At 38.0% G+C, this 18,493-nt stretch overlaps 1 protein-coding gene across 1 annotated transcript in view; it reads left to right on the top strand.

Annotated features, from left to right (window-relative positions):
• EXOC4 (exocyst complex component 4) overlaps positions 1 to 18,493 on the top strand; it is an 819,820-nt gene that overhangs the window by 738,431 nt on the left and 62,896 nt on the right. The window contains exon 15 of the mRNA XM_012473980.2: positions 15,126 to 15,267. Coding sequence (XP_012329403.1) covers positions 15,126 to 15,267 — 142 coding nt within the window. The remainder of the gene's footprint in view (positions 1 to 15,125; positions 15,268 to 18,493) is intronic.

The following is an 18,493-nucleotide window of genomic DNA, read 5'->3' as shown; positions in this document are numbered from 1 at the left end:
TAAAGAAAATGTGGTACATATACACCATAGTACACCATGCAGCCATAAAAAAGAACAAGATCATGTCTTTTGTGGGAACATGGATGGAGCTGAAGACCATTATCTTTAACAAATTAATGCAGGAACAGAAAACCAATATCACATGTTCTTACTTATGAGTAGAAGCTAAATGATGAGACCTCATGGACACAGAAGGGAACAACAGACTCTGGGGCCTGCTTGAGGGCGAGAGGAGGGAGAGGATCAGAAAAAAATAACTATTGGGTATTTTGCTTATGCCTAGGTGACAAAATAATCTGTACAACAAACCCCCATGTCAGAAATGTACCTGTATAACAAACCTGCACATATACCCTTCAACCTAAAATAAAGGTTTAAATTAAAAAGGTACTGGGTTTTGGTTATTAATTCAACACCTTTAGTGAGGAGGAAGAAGAGGAAGAGGAATTGCCATGTATTAGCAATTGTATGTCAAATCTGTTCCAAGTCTTTATATATTTTCTCATTTAATCATCAGAATCCTGTGAATTCAGTAGGATGATCCTCCTTTCACAGGTGGAGAGTCTGTATAGAGAACTTCTTCCAAAGAGTAAAATATATAAGAAAGTCAGAAATATGAACACAGGTCAGTCCACCGCCAAAGGGCCACCTTCCTGTTCACTATACTTGGTACTTACCTGCTGGTTTCAGAGAACACATTATGTGTTGAAGATACAAAGATAAAAGTGAGGTTGTACCTGCTATTGGTTAAAAAGTGTGCTAGTCTGTTCTTGCATTACTATTAAAAAATACCTGAGACTGGGTAATTTGTAAGAAAGCAGGTTTAATTGGCTCATGATTCTGCAGGCTGTATAGAAAGCACAGCACCAGCATCTGCTTCTGGGGAGGCCTCAGGAAGCTTCCAATCATGGCAGAAGGAAAAGGGGAGCAAGTATGTCACATGGTAGGAGCAAGAGGCAGGAGATTCACACACTTTAAACTACCAGATCTTGTGAGAACTCATTCACTATTGTGAGGATGACACCAAGCCCTAAAGGATCCTCCCCCATGACCCAAACATCTCCCAGTAGGCCCCACCTCCAACATTGGGAATTACATTTCAACATGAGGTTTAGAGAAGACACATATCCAAACTATATCAAGAAGGTAATGAATATTTCAACTTAGATCCAAATTTGTGAGTGATGCAGCTGCCTCAAAAAGAAACCCATGAAATACAGCAACTGCAAAAAGTTAAGTTGAAGAGGAACTCCATCTGGGACTTCCAATTCAACTTCTTTAGTTCTATCCCTACTTACTTGCTGTGTCATATTGGGAAGTGTGCTTTATTTCTGTCTGGTTCAGTTTCACCATTGTAAATGGTCCTAATGTTTCCAATTTACCCAGTGAATAAGCCATTCCCTAAGGCTCTTTGGAAGATTTACAAATGCTTAAGCTACAAGGATCCTATTTGAACACATAGAAAAATGTTATCTCTCTGCTGTGTAATATTTTTGCCTTTACAATTCCCCAAAGCTTAAATCTGTGTCCCTTATTCATCCAAAATACCTGGTTAAGTATTTATTAACACCTTTAGATGCTCTTTGATGCAGGGTTTTACAGAAATACAAAAGGCTTACAAAGTCCATGGAAATCTAATGTAGCACCGCAATTGTGCTTTTCAACAGAAGAACAGGAGCTGTTCTTTAGCCTCCACTCCCCTACCCACCCTGTTTCTCCTTCATATCCGGCAGGAGCTGAATTGGCCACACCATACGCCTTTTTAGCAGATGATGATTTTTTTTTACCAAGCCTTAGGGAGGATTATTTTGAATAAAAGAAAAATCAATCTTAATGTTTCTCCCCAGGACTGAAAGAGACTGAAGTCTGTACTATCAATCACAAGGTATAAAAATCATGTGTCTATGCTGGTTTGCACTGTATGCAGATAGGACCCCAAAGCTAAACGTCCTGGGGGACCTGGGGCTTGCTCAGCCTTGTTACCATCAAGCACTGTTTCCTGAGTAACCGTTAGATGCAATTTTGTCGCTACAGAGCTGTGCAGCGTGTAGTGTGTACTGTTGGCTCAGTACTGGCCTCATATCCTGTGGTAGCCTAAGGGAACGACTCTCCATTTCTACTTTGGCTCTTATTTTTGTTTTGCTCATCAGAATGGGCCTTCCATGAATCTCCTTTGTTCCTTCTATCTAGTTTGATATTTGGAATAATTTTTCCATTTCACATGCTCATACCCTTCCTGGAGCTTCAGTTTCTTACCCTGAAACAGAATAATGTTCCAGGCGAATGAACTATTTGGAAGACATTAAGTTAAAGGCATTGTGGAAATATAATGAAAATGATTATAAAACTTTTTCATTTGTCCTTAACTTGAAGATAAAATTCAACAAACATTATCAGCAGTCTACTGAGGGTAAGGAAGAGCTACACACTGAGAGATTCCAGGAAGAAATAGTTATTGTTTTTGCTATCACAGATCTCACAGGCTACTAGGAATGCTGTGGGCACACACAGTGCAAGATGAAATGTGCCGAGTCTGTAGGACAGAGGCAGAGTGCTACTGGAGTTCGAAGGATGGCCCTTAGCTTTGTTGCAGGCACAGTGCGAGGTGCCACATCTCCCATTTGCTCCTCACAACAACTCTCTAAGTTGTGTTGAGGAAAACAAGACTTAGAGTTGTTGAGAAATTTGCTCTAGAGGTAATAAAAAGTAGAAGAATAAATTATATTCCTCTGGGAAGCAGCAGGAAAGAGTATGGTTTCATAGAGATGAAAATTTCTCTTAAGCAACAGAGTTTGGTTTTTACTCTTTTGGGAGGCTCATAATAATATATTCTCAAACAAATGTTGAGACATCTAAGACATTAAACTGGTCAGTGAATGGAACAGGCATATCTTTTCTTCCCCAAAGAGTTACTGTTTGTAGTTAGGGTGATATAAGATATTTCGGAGGAAGCATTCTAAGAAACACTAAGAAGCTATATTGTCCATATTCTTGTGACCAGTGGTTCAGGGAAGGTGTAACACATGATCATTTAAATAACAAATAGGACTGCATGAAAGAAGTAGGTCTCTGCCTCCTCTACCCAAATATAAAACTCTGTGAAAGTTCATTATACAAATTGAGTCATTCTTGTCATCCCTACCTAAATCAAACCCAAGAGGCCAGAGGTAAAATCACTCTGCGTACCTTACAGCTGCTCCAACAATTAAATTTTCCACAAGCCCGGCTGCTGAAATGGCCTGCTGTAACTCTTAAGACCAGTTTTACCCAGTAGCTGCCGAAACAACCTGCTGTGACTCTAAAATTGGTTTTACCTACCACCGTAACTCCCAGTCAGAGCTTGACAGCTACCAGAAGCTCCTCTAGGGCCAGTGAGCTTTCTTTTAAAACAATATGTAACAATTGTCTTTCTTATAAGACTCCCAACCTTCTCTTTGTTCTTTGGACATATCACAAACCACCCATTCTCTGTGTGTGCCCCAAACTGCAATTCTTACTTTCCAAATAAAATGTTTTAAATTTACACATTCATGTATTTTGTATGACTTCACCACCTCCATATTCTGGAAGCATTTTTTAAACATAAATATGTGACTAGACCATAAAAAAGCACATGTAATTAAGACACCTTCCCCCATTCTCCAGTTCCCCTCATTCTTATCCCTTTTTTTTCTGATAATTTCTTCCACTTTTCCTCATCCCAGTTCTTAATAAATCCCTTTCATCTGCCCTTCTTCTGCAAAAGTGGGCAAAAGAGAGAGAGCAATGAAAAGCCTAGGGATTATTGCTTCGTTATTGAGATGTAAAAGGATTCATTGGTTGGATGCTGTGTCTCAGAGAGTAGGCTTTATTTCTACAGCTGTCTATACACGTGTGTAGGCGTGCACAGGATCTAATCTGACTAATGTGCATTACGTCTCCATCCTTTGAAATCAGAAGGAACAATATCAGTGAGCATGGTGGTTTTCAAAATCAATTGACTTTGCTATTAACAATCCAAACCTAAACTTGCTGGGGTCCATGAAAAGAGGTAGTTATTATTTGGAGGCAGAAGAACTGTTGCTTCTGAAATAGGAAGCAAAATGAAGAGAACTTTCCAAACATGTTTCTTAGATAAGGCCCGTTCTTATGTAGAAACATAGCAGAAGAACTTAAAACTAGATCATAGACAGTTTGGAAGATGGAAAAGAACAAGTGAATACATGAATTGCTAATAGTGGCAGAAGCCGAATACTGCTGGGAAGAGTAGTAGCTTTGGAAAATGGGACTCAGGAAAGAGTGATCAGAAAGAGTTACCATGAAATTTTAGTTTGGCGTAATTATCAAGAGAAAAAGACATCTCTATGCCAAGAAAATTCAAATCAGATGTTAATAAGATGGTAGGTACTTCAGCATGTGAAGATCACCCCTCCATTCCAAAAGCCAGTAGACTTCATAAATAGATTAGCATCTACAGTGTACAGAGCGCTAGAATAAGGAAAGATTAGTTTGTGTTTGTTTGCAAATAATACAAGGCAATAAATAAAATGTAGGGACAGTAGCACAGAGAAATTATGAAGACTGGGGGTAGAACTAGTTGCCATTAACGCTTCAGCTTGGAACTGGAGTATTACGGTGTCTGACACTTAAAAGTGACCCCAGCGTTAGGCTTGATAGCAGCATATCCCTTAGGCATTTAAGAAAAGGAAAGACGTTAGATGGAGGGGCCTTCTGTCACTGTCCTCATTGACTTTGTAGACCCTGTGAATTCTTAATATCACAGACCTAACGAGCACTCCTATTTTTTTTTTTTTTAAGTATTTAGTTTTGTCCAGGCAACATCATCAAAGGATTTCATAATTGTCATAAGACCTAGCAACATATTGCTGTAGGAGTTAGGAAGGTACTATTAATAGTTTTCTAAATAGGGAAACTGAAGATTAAAAATTAAATAATTTTGGGCTAGGCACGATGCCTCACGCCTGTAATCCTGGCACTTTGGGAAGCCGAGGTAGGAGAATTGCTTGAGCCCAAAAGTTTGAGACCATCCTAGGCAACATAGCAAGACCCTTTCTGCACAAAAGAATTTAAAACTTAGCCAGGCATGGTGGTGTTTGCCTGTAATCCCAGCTGCTTGGGAGATAAGGTGAGAGAATTGCTATCTTACAAAGAGAGAGAGAGAGAGAAGGAGGAGGAGGAAGAAGGAAGGGAGGAAGGCAGGGAGCAAAGGGAGGGAAGGAAAGAAGGAAGGAGAGAAAGGAGGGAAGAGGGGATGAGAGAGAGAGGAAGAAGAAAAGAAAGAACTTCCTTTATCCCAAGTTAGAGTAGAAAACTGTGGTGTCTTTCACCTCTGTACAAATAGGAAGATGATTCAGAAATCATTATTATACTAAAATTTGATCTTCTAAAATGTTTTCAATGAGAAAGTCTCATGGGATTATTCTTCACTGTCTGTCTGTATCTTCTAAAAAGTTTGAATTCACAGTGTTAACCTTTCCTTTCCTGCCGAGATAACCATCTTTCCCTTTTCAATTTATCACTTTTCTGACAGCTGACACCAGTCTAAGCTAATATTGTAACAATTTTAGATAATATTGCAGATGCACAAGGACATCCTTCTATGAATCAATTAAAGAAGTCACAGTAAGTTGCCATTGAAAGTGTAGCAGCTGCATCCTTGAAAACAGATGCTCTTCTGGGTCTGAATGAGTCTAATTTTAACTAATTTTAAGACCTAAACAGATTTCAGTCTGGTTAATATTAGGATGTGGAACCACTTGAGACATCCTAATGTCCTCGTCTGATTACTTCTCCATGACAGTTAGTATGTTGGCTTTCCTTGAGAGATGCTGGGTATTTAATGCCAGGCATTTTTATGTCAATAGTATAGAGAGACCCCCAAGTCATGGCTGCAGCAAAGTCGACTGACAACTCATGAAATTAAAGTGGCTTCTAACAGCTGCATGATTTATAGGAAAAGAACTTGGGGTATAGGGATTCACCAAAATTGCTTTAAACTATATTTCTGTTAGATTCCTAAATCCCCAGAAACCAGCTATAGTGAACTACCTCCCCATCCCTACTCCCTCTCTAGATTATACTCAGGAAACTAAGGAGAAAGTTAGAGTTGTAAATGGAAAGTTGTTTCTTTTTTCTGATCTTTCTTTAACAGTCTGTTTTTATGTTCTTTGTCATATTACATTGGTCAGTTTAATTAAAAAGGCATTGATTGAGCTTCTGTAATGCCTGTAGTTATTCTGCTGGTCTTGAACATGGAAAAATACATATAATACATAATTCCTTTACTGAAGTAATTAATGATTCAGAAGGGAGATACAGTTAATGGAATATAACTTCTATTCTAGAATTGAGAGGGGTGAGGGAACATCCAGAAGAGCCACTGACCCTTCCTGGGGAATCAGGAAAGACTTTCTGAGCCAGAGAAAACATGAATAGTTTTAAGAGTAAGAGCCATCAGAGGTGTAGAATCATGAGACAGCATGATATGTTTAGGAAATTTGCTTTAAAAGGGTGGTAAATCAAAAGGTCAGGCTTGGAGAGGGGATATGTTGGAGAGAAAGAAGAAAGTGCTAAGAGATGGAGAAAATCTGGAAGGTTGGACAGAAATAAATTGTGGAAAGCCTTGCTAAGGAGCTTAGATTGATCATATAAGCAGTGAGAAACATTGATGCTATTTATGCAAGAAATTGACATAGACTAATTTGCATTTTGGGTAAATAACTTTAACTCATATTTAATTAGATAAAAGGGAGCCAGGTAAGAAGCAGAAACACCAGTCAGGAAACTATTGCAGTAGTCCATGGAAGAGATGAGGTTCAAACCAAGGAAGTGGCAGTAGATGTAGAAAAGAAAAAATTGGCCAGACGCAGTAGCTCACGCCTGTAATCCCAGCACTTTGGGAGGTCAAAAGGGGCAGATCATGAGGTCAGGAGTTCAAGACCAGCCTGGCCAATATGGTGAAACCCTGTCTCTGCAAAAAATACAAAAATCAGCTTGGCATGGTGGTGCACACCTGGAGTCCCACCTATTTGGGAGGCTGAGGCAGGAGAACTGCTTGAATCCGGGAGGCGAAGGTTGCAGTGAGCCGAGATCACGCCACTGCACTCCAGTCTGGGTGACAGAGCGAGACTTGGTCTAAAAATCAAACAAACAAAAATAAACAAGAAAAAATAAGTATTAAGAAAATATTTTTAAATAAAATTGGTAGAAATTAGTCTTTGCTGGAGAGTCAAAAAATTACACTCATGTTTGCAGCTTAGATTCCCAGATTGATGTATCACCTATAAAAAGAGAATTCAGGATAGAGAACAGATGCTAAAGAAAGATAATGAGTTTAATTTTGAAGACATTAAATTTGAGATGCCTATGGGATATACAGGTAGCAATATCTTGCAAATTGTTAATCAAGTAAGGTTTAGGAGTAATCATTTTATTGATAGTAGTGCAAACAATGAAAAGGGATGAGCTCACTCAGAACATAATGGCAAGTAAGGAAGACTACTAGAGTAAAAAGTCCCCAGAAGCACCAGCATTGTGGACAGACTGAAGGAAGGGGATTCAGTGAAGGAAACTATGGAAGAAATGTCAGAGAGATAAAATAATGCCCAGAAGAATACGCCATATAAGCCAAAAGAAGATGATTTCAAGAAGTAAAGGGCCAGTGAATTCAGAAGTAGCAGAGAGCCTGCATGAGATGAGTACTGAACAGCGGCCAGTAGATTTGGTAATTACAATATCATTGATGGCTATTACCAGAGTAGTTTTGAATAAAAAGGTGAAGGCAGAGTCAGATTGTGGCACACTGAAGAGTTAATAGGAGGTGGGATGGGAGAAAGTCAGTGTTGAGATTCTTTTGAAGTCTTTGTTGAAGACTACTACGGAGCAGGTAGAACAAAGAGAGCCTGAGGAGAGAACATCATGAATGTGGAGATATTGCTGAGAAAGGCAAGGAGCTAGCCAAGCACCAGGGAAAAGATTGATAAGTGATACCGAAAGGTGTTTTGTTTTTTTTTTAATTAAAATCCAGAACATTTTAGTGGCAACAGTGTATACTTTTTTGTCCTTTTAAATCAATATATCATAGCTCTACATATTTGAAGGGGTACATGTGACATTTTGATAAATGTATACAATGTGTAATGATCAAATCAGGGTAACTGGGGTATCCATCACCCCAAGCATTTATCTTTTTATATTGAGAACATTATAATTCTCTTCTATCTACTGTGAAGTACACAATAAATTATTGTTAACTATAATTACCCTATGGTACTATCAAATACTACAACACATTTCATCTAAGTGTATCTTTGTGCCAATTAACTAACCTTCCCCTTCCCCCCACCCTAACACCCCACTTTTTTTTAGCCTCTAGTAATCACCATTCAGCTTCCATGAGATTCCCTGTTCAGGTCCCACATTTGAGTCAGAACATATGATATTTGTCTTTCTGTGCTAGCTTGTTTCACTTAACATGATGACCTCTATCTAGTTCTGTCCATGTTGCTGAAATGACAGGATCTTATTTCTTTTTATGGGTGAATAATATTCCATTGTGTAAATCTACCACATTTCCTTCATCCATTCGTCAGTTGATGGATACTTAGGTTAGGTTCCCATTTTGGCTGTAGTGAATAGTGCTGCAATAAACATGGGAGTGCAGATATCTCTTTGATATACTGATTTCTTCTCTTTTGGATATACCCAGCAGTGAGACTGCTGGCTCAAATAGTAGTTCTGTTTTTCGTTTTTGAGGAACCTCCATGCTGTTTTCCATAATGGTTGTACAAATTTACATTCCCACCAACAATGTATGAGCGTTCTTCTTTCTCCACATCCTCACCAGCATTTGTTTTGTCTTTTTTATAATAGTCATTCTCACTGGTGTGAGATGATGCCTCATTGTGGTTTTGATTTGCAGTTCCCTAATGATTAGTGATTTTAAGCAATTTTTTCATATACCTGTTGGCCATTTGGATGTCTTCTTTTGAGAAATGTCTGCTCAGATCTTATGCTCATTTTTAAAATCAAATTATTTGTTGTTTTTTGTTTTTGCTATTGAGTCCCTTATATATTCTGGTTATTAAGTATATAGTTTGAAAATAGTTTGTTTTATTACATAGGTTGTCTCTTCACTTTGTTGATTGTTTCTGTTGCTTTGTAGGAGCTTTTTGGCTTGGTGTAATCCCATTTGTTTATTTTTGCTTTTGTTGCCTGTGCTTCTGAGGTCTTACCCAAAAAAAAAAAAATCTTTGCCCAGACCAATGTCCTGTAGCATTTCCCCAATGCTTTTCTCTAGCAGTTTCATATTTTTTAGGTCTTACATTTAAATCTTTAATCCATTTTCAGTTGATTTTTTTTAATATGTTAAAAGATGAAGATCTAGTTTTATTCTTTGGCATACAGATAGCCAGTTTTCCCACCAACGTTTATTAAAGAAACTGTCTTTTCCCCAATATGTGTTCTTGGTGCCTTGTCAAAAATGAGTTGGCTGTTAAGTGTGTGGAATTTTTTCTGGGTTCCCTATTCTGTTCCATTGGTCTCTGTGTCTGTTTTTGTTTTTGTTTTTTTTGCCAATACTATACTGTTTGGGTTACCATAGCTTTGTAGTACAATTTGAAGTCAAAATAGTGTGGTGCCTTCAGCTTTCTTCTTTTTGCTCAGGATTGCTTTAACTATTCTGGGTCATTTGTGGTTCCATTTGAATTTTAGGATTTTAACGTCCTTGGTATTTTAATAGGGATTGCATTGAACCTGTAGGTTGCTTTGTGTACTATAGACATTTCAATAATATTAATTATTTCAATCCAGGAGTGTGAGATAGCTTTCCATTTTTCGTGTGTGTCTTCAGATTCTTTCATCAGTGTTTTATAGTTTTCCTTGTAGAGGTCTTTTACTTTGGTTAAATTTATTCGTATGGTTTTCTTGTTGTAAATTGGATTTTTTTTTCTTGTTTTCTTTGGTGGACTGATTGCTGTTAGCATTTAGAAATGCTACTGAGTTTTGTTTTTTGTTGTTTTTTGTTTTCAGTACAGAGTCTTTTGCTGTTGCCCAGGCTGGAATACAGTGAAGCAGTGTCAGCTCAAGTGATCCTCCCGCCTCAGCCTCCTGCGTAGCTGAGATTACAGGCTCCCGCCACCATGCCTGGATAATTTTTGTATTTTTAGTAAAGACAGGGTTTTGCCTTGTTGGCCCACCTTGGGCTCCCAAAATGCTGGAATTATAGGCGTTGGCCACTGCCCCTGGCCTGATTTTTGTATGTTGATTTTGTATCCTGCAACTGTACTAAATTCATTTACCAGTTCTAAGAGTTTTTGGGAGGAGTCTCTACGATTTTCTAAATATAATATCATGTCATCTGCAAACAAGGATAATTTAATTTCTTCCTTTCCAATTTGGATGCCATTTCTTTCTTTATCTTACCTAATTGCTCTAGCTAGGATTCCAGCATGTATTGAATAAAAGTGGTGAAAGTGGGCATCCTTGTCTTGTTCCAGAACTTAGTTGTAAAGCTTTCAGTTTTTCGCCATTCAGTCTGATATTAGCAGTGGGCCTGTCATAGATGCCCTTTATCATGTTGAGTTATGTTCCTTCTATACCCAGTTTCTTGAAAGTTTTGATCATGAAGGAATGTTGAATTTTATCAAGTGCTGTTTTTTGGCATCTATTGAAATGAACGCATGATTTTTGTTCTTTATTCTGTTGATGCAATATATCACATTTATTGATTTGCATATGTTGAACCATCTTTTCATCCCCAGGATGAATCCCACTTGATCACAATGGATGATATTTTTAATGTGTTGTCAAATTCTATTTGCTAGCACTTTGTTGAGGATTTTTGCATTTATGTTCATCAGGGATATGGACCTATAGTTTTCTTTTTTATTGTTTTGCTTTGTCTAGTTTTGGAATCAGTGAACAGTATTTCTTTTGTTTTCCTGTCAAATGGTGAGTTGTAGAATTGACTCAATGTTATATGAGTTTTAGGGCAATTATAGTGAAAGAAAAGTGTTCAGTGGAGTTGAGGTTTATGGTCAAAGAGTAGCTCAGGGGATCAACCATACAGTCCATGCTGAGGGTCCTAAGAGGGACTTTTTCTACCAGGAGAAAATGAAGGCATTACAGCATTAAAGTTATAATGGAAATGAGGGTGGGAGAGGGGTGAAAGAAGAAAAGTTTTTGATTTGAGAATATGATATTAGAATTTAAAATTTCAGAGGCTGAAAGGATTTAACTTGGCAGCAAGTTATTAATATATTTTTTAATTTGCAATGGTTTAGAGAGGTGCTTTTCTGTAATGGATGGAGTGAGCAAGGGAGAGAATGGAATTAGAAGTTTCTGCTGGTTCACCAAAAAAGCAGTGTCTGCTCTAAAGACCAACATTCAGCTTCCTTTTATGGAACAACGTTTAGGTAGTGCGGAAAGCCACGGTCATCCTTCCACAAACAGCTAGCTAGGTGACTTAAAGATGTATGCTTTATGATGTTCCCCTCCCTGTGTCCATGTGTTCTCATTGTTCAACTCTCACTTATGAGTGAGAACATGCAGTGTTTGGTTTTCTGTTCCCGTGTTAGTTTTCTGAAAATGATGGTTTCGAGCTGCATCCATGTCCCTGCAAAGGACATGAACTCATCCTTTTTTATGGTTTTATAGTATTCCATGAGTATGGTTTCCAGCTTCTTCCATGTCCCTGCAAGGACATGAACTCATTCTTTATTATGGCTATATAGTATTCTTTGGTGTATATCTGCCATGCCTGTCGGGCAGGTGGGGGAGAAGGGCAAGGGGAGGGAGAGCATTAGGACAAATACCTAATTCATGTGGGGCTTAAAATCTAGATGATGGGTTGATAGGTACAGCAAACCACCATGGCACATGTATAACTATGTAACAAGCCTGCACATTCAGCACATGTATCCCAGAACTTAAAGGAAAATAAAATAAAAATAAAAGATGCATGCTTTATGAAGTGGTAATAGGAGGAACAAGAATAGTAAGAGAGATCTGATTTGCTCAAAGTGCATGTCTTCATCAAGTGATCAAGTACTAACATATTTAAAGCCTAATGCGCGTGAGCTCTGCTGATATGAAGAGCAATACCAGAGATAAATATACAACAATGTAGCCTCTAAAAGGTTTTGTGTGTGTGTGTGTGTGTGTTTCTAGTAATTTCATACCTTAACTGTAACCTCCTAAGCAGATTGCATTAGCATTGCTTTTTTGTAGATTTTCATTTGATACCAAAGAGCTAGTTAATTGCTTTCGTGTTGTCTTTGCCATGTTTAGTATTTCTTTGCTCAGTATCTTCCTTCTTGTTAAGAAAACTTTGTAAATTTCAGTAAGCCCTGAGGAGCTCACAAGCCAGCTTTTTAGTAGAGCTCTGGGCATAATTTTTCATGTTGCTTTAATAAAATGTTATGTTTATGGTCAAGTGAAATATACAGTGTGCTGTTACTTGAAACTACTTTTACCTCACTCATTCTAAGTTTTACTTCAGCAGCTAATCTTCATAGACTTAGTCAACTTAGATTTTGTTTTTAATTTGTAATTTGACAGTGGTCAGTTGCTACGTGATAAAATTATGTATTTATAAAATAGGAAAAGGGAATTTTTTAAGTTTCTTGGCGAGATTTAGTACAGCTTTGGACCTCAGATTAGGAGTGAGACTTCAGAGTGCAACTTCTGCTGCTTCTCATTGATACATGGATAACTATGCTATAGTCACTGTCGCCCAATAGAGGAATTGAAAGGCTAAAAAGCCCTAAAACACTTTGAAATATTATAGTTGTATAGTTCCTTTCATCTAGCCTGTTCCATGAAAACATTGCAAAAGCAGTGATCTTGCCTTGCAATCAAACAACATGATTAATGCTAACATTAGAGAGGAGATGCGGTATCATTCATCTAGGCTCCAGCAGATCAAGTTAGTAAACATCTAGGATGATGTCAAAGCTGGCAATAATTTAAAATCTACATTGCTGCATTCCCTTCCTCCTCACCCATCAGTTCCCTTGAACAACATTCTTTTTTTTTTTTTTTTAAATGTTTGTCATGTTATTTTAATTTATTAAAGTCTGGTTTCACACAGGAGGACTTAGCCTTACATGTTATAAGTCTGGATTGTCTATCCAAGCCCTTTTCTGGACTTAGCAAAGTTTAGGAATGGTTACTGTGCTGAAAGGACAAGTGTAGACACTACATGCTACAGCAAGACATTGGCTCTCTACCCTGTAAGGTAAATGACCTTCTGAGTTAGTGATGCCTCACCAATTCCCATGTTCCCTAAGTCCAGAGATCCTCCTTCTTCCAAAGGATTCTCTGAAAAAGAGAAGGATTTTCATACAGAAAAGCAAAAAATATCAGAAATTGAACCAAGATGGATGGAGATTTTGTGTTATTGTAATTGAGCTTAAGACCTAACCTGGACAAATCACTTGCTAAAGAATAATAATAATTGCTCATGTTTCTTGCTTATATTAAGTTTTATATGTTGTTACTCTCCTAAGTGTTTTGCCTGCATTAATTCATTTAACCCCATGATAAAGGTACTATTATCTTCACTTTACAAAAGGAAAAAATAAGGCAGAGAAAATTTAAATAATTACCTCTTGATCACATAAATTAAGTGCTGAAGCAAGGACTTAGAGCTTAAACTTTGAGGCTCTAGAGAGCTAAGGAAACTTTTGAGTGAGATTACCAAATTATTATTGGTTGGTAATCTCTGAGAAATTCTTTGGTAATCTCTGAGAAATTGTGAGGAAACGGGGATACAATAGAAGTTTAGAGATAAACGAATATAGTTTACATTTTTGTTGTTCAGCATTTTTTTAAGAAAATGTCTAAGCGGTGCTAAATATTTTAATAAATTGTTTTGATATAGAGAGCAGCTTTATCAAATTTTCCAAAAAGATCTTTTTAGGGTTTTTTTGTTTTTTTTTTGTTTTTTTTTTTTTTGAGACGGAGTTTCGCTCTCGTTACCCAGGCTGGAGTGCAATGGCGCGATCTCGGCTCACCGCAACCTCCGCCTCCTGGGTTCAGGCAATTCTCCTGCCTCAGCTTCCTGAGTAGCTGGGATTACAGGCACGCGCCACCATGCCCAGCTAATTTTTTTGTATTAGTAGAGACGGGGTTTCACAATGTTGACCAGGATGGTCTCGATCTCTTGACCTCGTGATCCACCCGCCTCGGCCTCCCAAAATGCTGGGATTACAGGCTTGAGCCACCGCGCCCGGCCCTTTTTAGGGTTTTTAGTTGGCCGTAAGCTATATGTGAGATGAAGTGGAATATAGCACACTACCACGTCCACCTCCCAGAATTTAGGGAGGTGTAAAACATCATGGCATCTAGAAAAAGGGAATCGATCATTCTCTATAGACTGTTCAGGCCCTTTTGTGGTATTCTGTTTTGTCCTGAGTTCTACATTTCAAGGGAAATATAGAAAAATTTGAATGTTTTGGTAGGTAGATTTTGAGAATTATAAAATGATTTAATTCAATCATTAGAATGGGTAAAGAACCATGGACATTCCACCTAGAAAAGAGAAGACTTCAAGGAAGCCAAAAGACATATCTTCAATACTCGTAGTACTGACACGTGGGAAAGATTGCAGTTAGGTAAAATCAGAGTCAATGCTTACAAGTTAATGAAGGCAGATATTGGCTTGATGTAAGATGGTCAGATCTTTTGGAGGTGGAACAAGCTGCCTCAAAAAGTACTGAATTTCCTTTCACCAGCAATTGTGTAAGTGTGCAACCAGAATGTGGACAGCCACTTGATGGTGCACAGAAGATGGAGGTGCAGACCAGATGATTGGGCCACGTGGCAGTGAAGGCCTCTTCCAGCTCTGAGGTTCCGTTTCTGTAGGAAACTTTCAATGGCAAAAACCACAATTACTTTTGCACCAACTTAAATGTTATTCTATGAATTGGTTCAAGAGAAGCCATGGAGGTTCTATGTGTAATCAATTATAGAAATAGTCTATCATGTCTTGGACTTTGAATGCTGTCAACACTAGTATTAGTCAAAGTAGTAAAAATAACAAGGTGAACAGCCAAATAATATGTCATTTCAAAAAATCTGTGGGCATCTAATGACATGATTGGTGTTTAATCCTTATCTTTCAGCACTTTCTCCTGCTCAGGATAGCCACACGAACATGGATCTCCCCCCAGTGTCAGAGCAGATCATGCAGACTCTGAGCGAACTTGCAAAATCGTTCCAGGATATGGCTGACCGCTGCTTGCTGGTCTTACATCTGGAAGTGAGGTATGACACAGCCAAGCACAGGACCTTGCAGTTTGCATGCACTGTGGTTCATAAATCAATTGCTTATTTCTGGGGAGTATCACCATAATTTCTGGCTCATACTATTGATGTTATTCCTTTTTACACTGAAAGTGATTTTTAGCTGTATTCAGTGACGACTTGAGCGCACAGTGTATTCTGAGTGTGATGATTCAGAGCTGGCATGGTCTATGAAATCAGGTCACCTGGATTGGAATGTCACTATCAACTGGCGAGGTGATCTTAGGTCAGTTAATTAACTTTACAAACCAGTTTCCTTATTTTAAAAATGGAAATGGTAATTTCCAACTTGCAGAGATTTTGTGAATGAAATAATAACACAATGCCAGCCACACAGTAAGTGCTCAAAACGTGGTAGCTTTGCTATTCTGGTGACTTTATTGTGATTGATATTTTTACTAAGGTGCTCTGCTAATCAAGAAGGGAGTCACATTTGAAGAAGTAGAGAAAAACAGGTAAAAAAATTATACTCATATATTTTAGTTAACCCAGTATATCTAAAACAGCATTTCAGTAGGCAATCAACAGAAGCGATTGAGGTATTCAGCTGTTTTTTTTTGTTTTTGTTTTTGTTTTGCACTAAGCTTTTGAAATCTGCACATTTTCTACTTACAGCCCATCGCGATTTGGACTGGTCACATTTTAAGTGCTTGGTAGCTACATGTGGCCAGTACTAGCATACTGGGCAGTTGCCAAGGATGGCTGGGGTTGGCTAGGAATGGGATTTTTTTTTTTTAAGATAAAATGGTCAGAAGAAATGTGGCAGAGTAACAAGAATGATCCATCTGTACAAAGACCTAGAGGAAGAGAGTTTCAGACAGAGGTAGGCACACTCACAAAGGTCCTGAGACAAAATCAATCTTGGCAGTTGTAAGAGAAAAGAGGAGGCTGATATGCTCGTAGGGTGATGAACAAGGCGGGTGGGGAGGACTGAAAGAATAAGGCAAAGGAGACAGGCTGGAGCAGGGTCTGACAGACCAAGTGAATTGTTCAGATGTCATAGAAGCCATAGAAGGGTTTTAAGAAAGGGAGTGATATCAATTAATTAACATTTTTTAAAGGTCACTCTGGCTCTTGTATGGAAAAGGGATTGCAGGGAAAAAAATGAATGGAAGTAGGGTGACTAGTTGAAACCAGCTCTGAGCATCAAGATGACAGAGGTGGATGTATGAGAAGTGTAGGATTTGCGACATATGCTGAAGTAAAGCTAATGAAGTTTGTCAATAGACTGTATTGGACACAGGGGCTGGTGCAGTGAGAGAAAAGACTCAAGGAAAACAACCAGGTTGGGCCAGAGCTACTGTGTGGATGCTAGGGCCATTAACTAAGGGGAGAAAGACTGAGGAAGGAGAAAAGTTAAGGAGAAAGGTGGAAATCAAGAATGCCATTTAGAGATGTTCAGTTTGAGATGCTTATTAAACAACTAGGTAGCGATGTCAAAACTTCAAGGTCAGAAAGTGAATGATGTGGTAATAATTCTGTTCTGAATTGCTTTGGAACATGATTAATATTGATAAAATATTTTCTCTTCATTCAGCGTCTGTACGAGATTTAGGTTTTAAAAATGTAAATAGGACTTTGTTTGATAGGTGACCCCTGGGAATATGTTTGGACTCCAGTTAGAACTTGGATTTCTTCCCAGGGTGACTCCTTGTGTGTGCGTGCCACTCGCGTTTTTCATTCTTTATTACCATTGCCCAGTGAGTTACCTCCTTATTGCTTGTGAGAACCTTGTGAATGGAACACAGAAGTAACATTACAGATTTAGAATCTATGTTACTCAGCATTATTCCTGATGTTATTTCTCACATTAAGCTGTCCAGAAATAAAGCTCTTTCTATATATTTTCTGATTTGTTTTATAATAACTTTCAGATTTGGTGTCTATTTATTTACAAGTGGACAGTAAAATAAATCAGGTGTTTTCTATGAATAAATATATCCAATAGATGGAAGGAAATGAAAAACACCAAGTAATATTTTAATACCGCTGTTGCCTGAGTTACAAAGGAAAACAAGGGAATGCCAAATTAATTACTATCACAACTCCTGGAACTTATACTATTGATCGTCTGCTTATATGTGTTCTACATGTGTAGTTAATTCCAAGTGGAATATTTGCAACATATTTGAGTAAGATCTTTTAAATCCTTAACCCCTATTCTGCCCTTTTGATACATCTTGGCAATACTCTTCTTAATGCTGAACATGCTTTAGTCATTAATTTATAAGAAACTATACAGTGCTATAACACCAGTTGCTGTATCTTCTTCAATATTAGTCTAAAAACAGAAAAATGTCATTTTTAAGAATAAATAAGAAAAAAAGACTGAATTTTAGAGCCCTGGATGTAGAAATTACCTTTTCTTGAATTTAACTCAGAACACAAAACATGGGGTTTTTTTAAATTAAATTTCCTCACTTGCTCTATAACATGGTTCCAACACTCAGGCTGCTTTCTTATGAGTATTCTTGTCTTTGTTCCTTTTAAAGTACGGTACATAAAACTAGCAGAATACACCACGTAAGGCTCGGACAGTCAATGTAGACACACTTACTCTGTCCTGGTCATGTCAACAATTTTTTTTCAGTTTGCACAGTGACAATACAAAATGAATGAGACAGGTTTCATGCCAATGTAGTATAATAACTCTAGAATACAGATGTTTGCTAAGTGCTCTGGGTGCATGACTACAGAAGAGACCATCAAGCAGCCCTTCCACGTGTGCCTTGTTCATTGTTATGGCTGGTCCCCAAACCTAATATATCCTGCTGTATTTTAGGTGCTCAGTAAAAATGTGATTGATTAAGAATTAGGTTTGAAACCAAACCCAGATAAAATAAGTGCTTTACCAAACAAAACCTGTTGTCTTTGAAGAAAACAAATTGGTTTGCAGTTTCTGCTTTCACACAGTAGTCAACTTGTAAGTCCACTGCATTATCTTAAGAGGTACAGAGGCTGTGTAGCCAACGTCATTCTCATCAACAAATGCTTTTTTTGTTCCTATCTTCTGTAAAAAAAAAACCATTAGAACCTGGGCCGGGTTGTCCAGGAGTGGTGTGGTGAAAACGTGGCTGGTTAGCTCTATCTCTGGCACTTTTAGCCAAGAGACCGCTGTAATAAGAGAGTACAGATAGAAGAAACAAAATTCATGGGAAAAAGTAATGGGATATTCTAGCAAAAAGTC

The sequence above is a fragment of the Aotus nancymaae genome, unplaced genomic scaffold (assembly GCF_030222135.1).
Source record: "Aotus nancymaae isolate 86718 unplaced genomic scaffold, 86718_ANA_hifiasm-v0.15.2.pri h1tg000002l, whole genome shotgun sequence".
NCBI classification, from domain to species: Eukaryota; Metazoa; Chordata; class Mammalia; order Primates; family Aotidae; genus Aotus; species Aotus nancymaae.
This window is presented reverse-complemented; position numbering and strand designations above follow the sequence as displayed.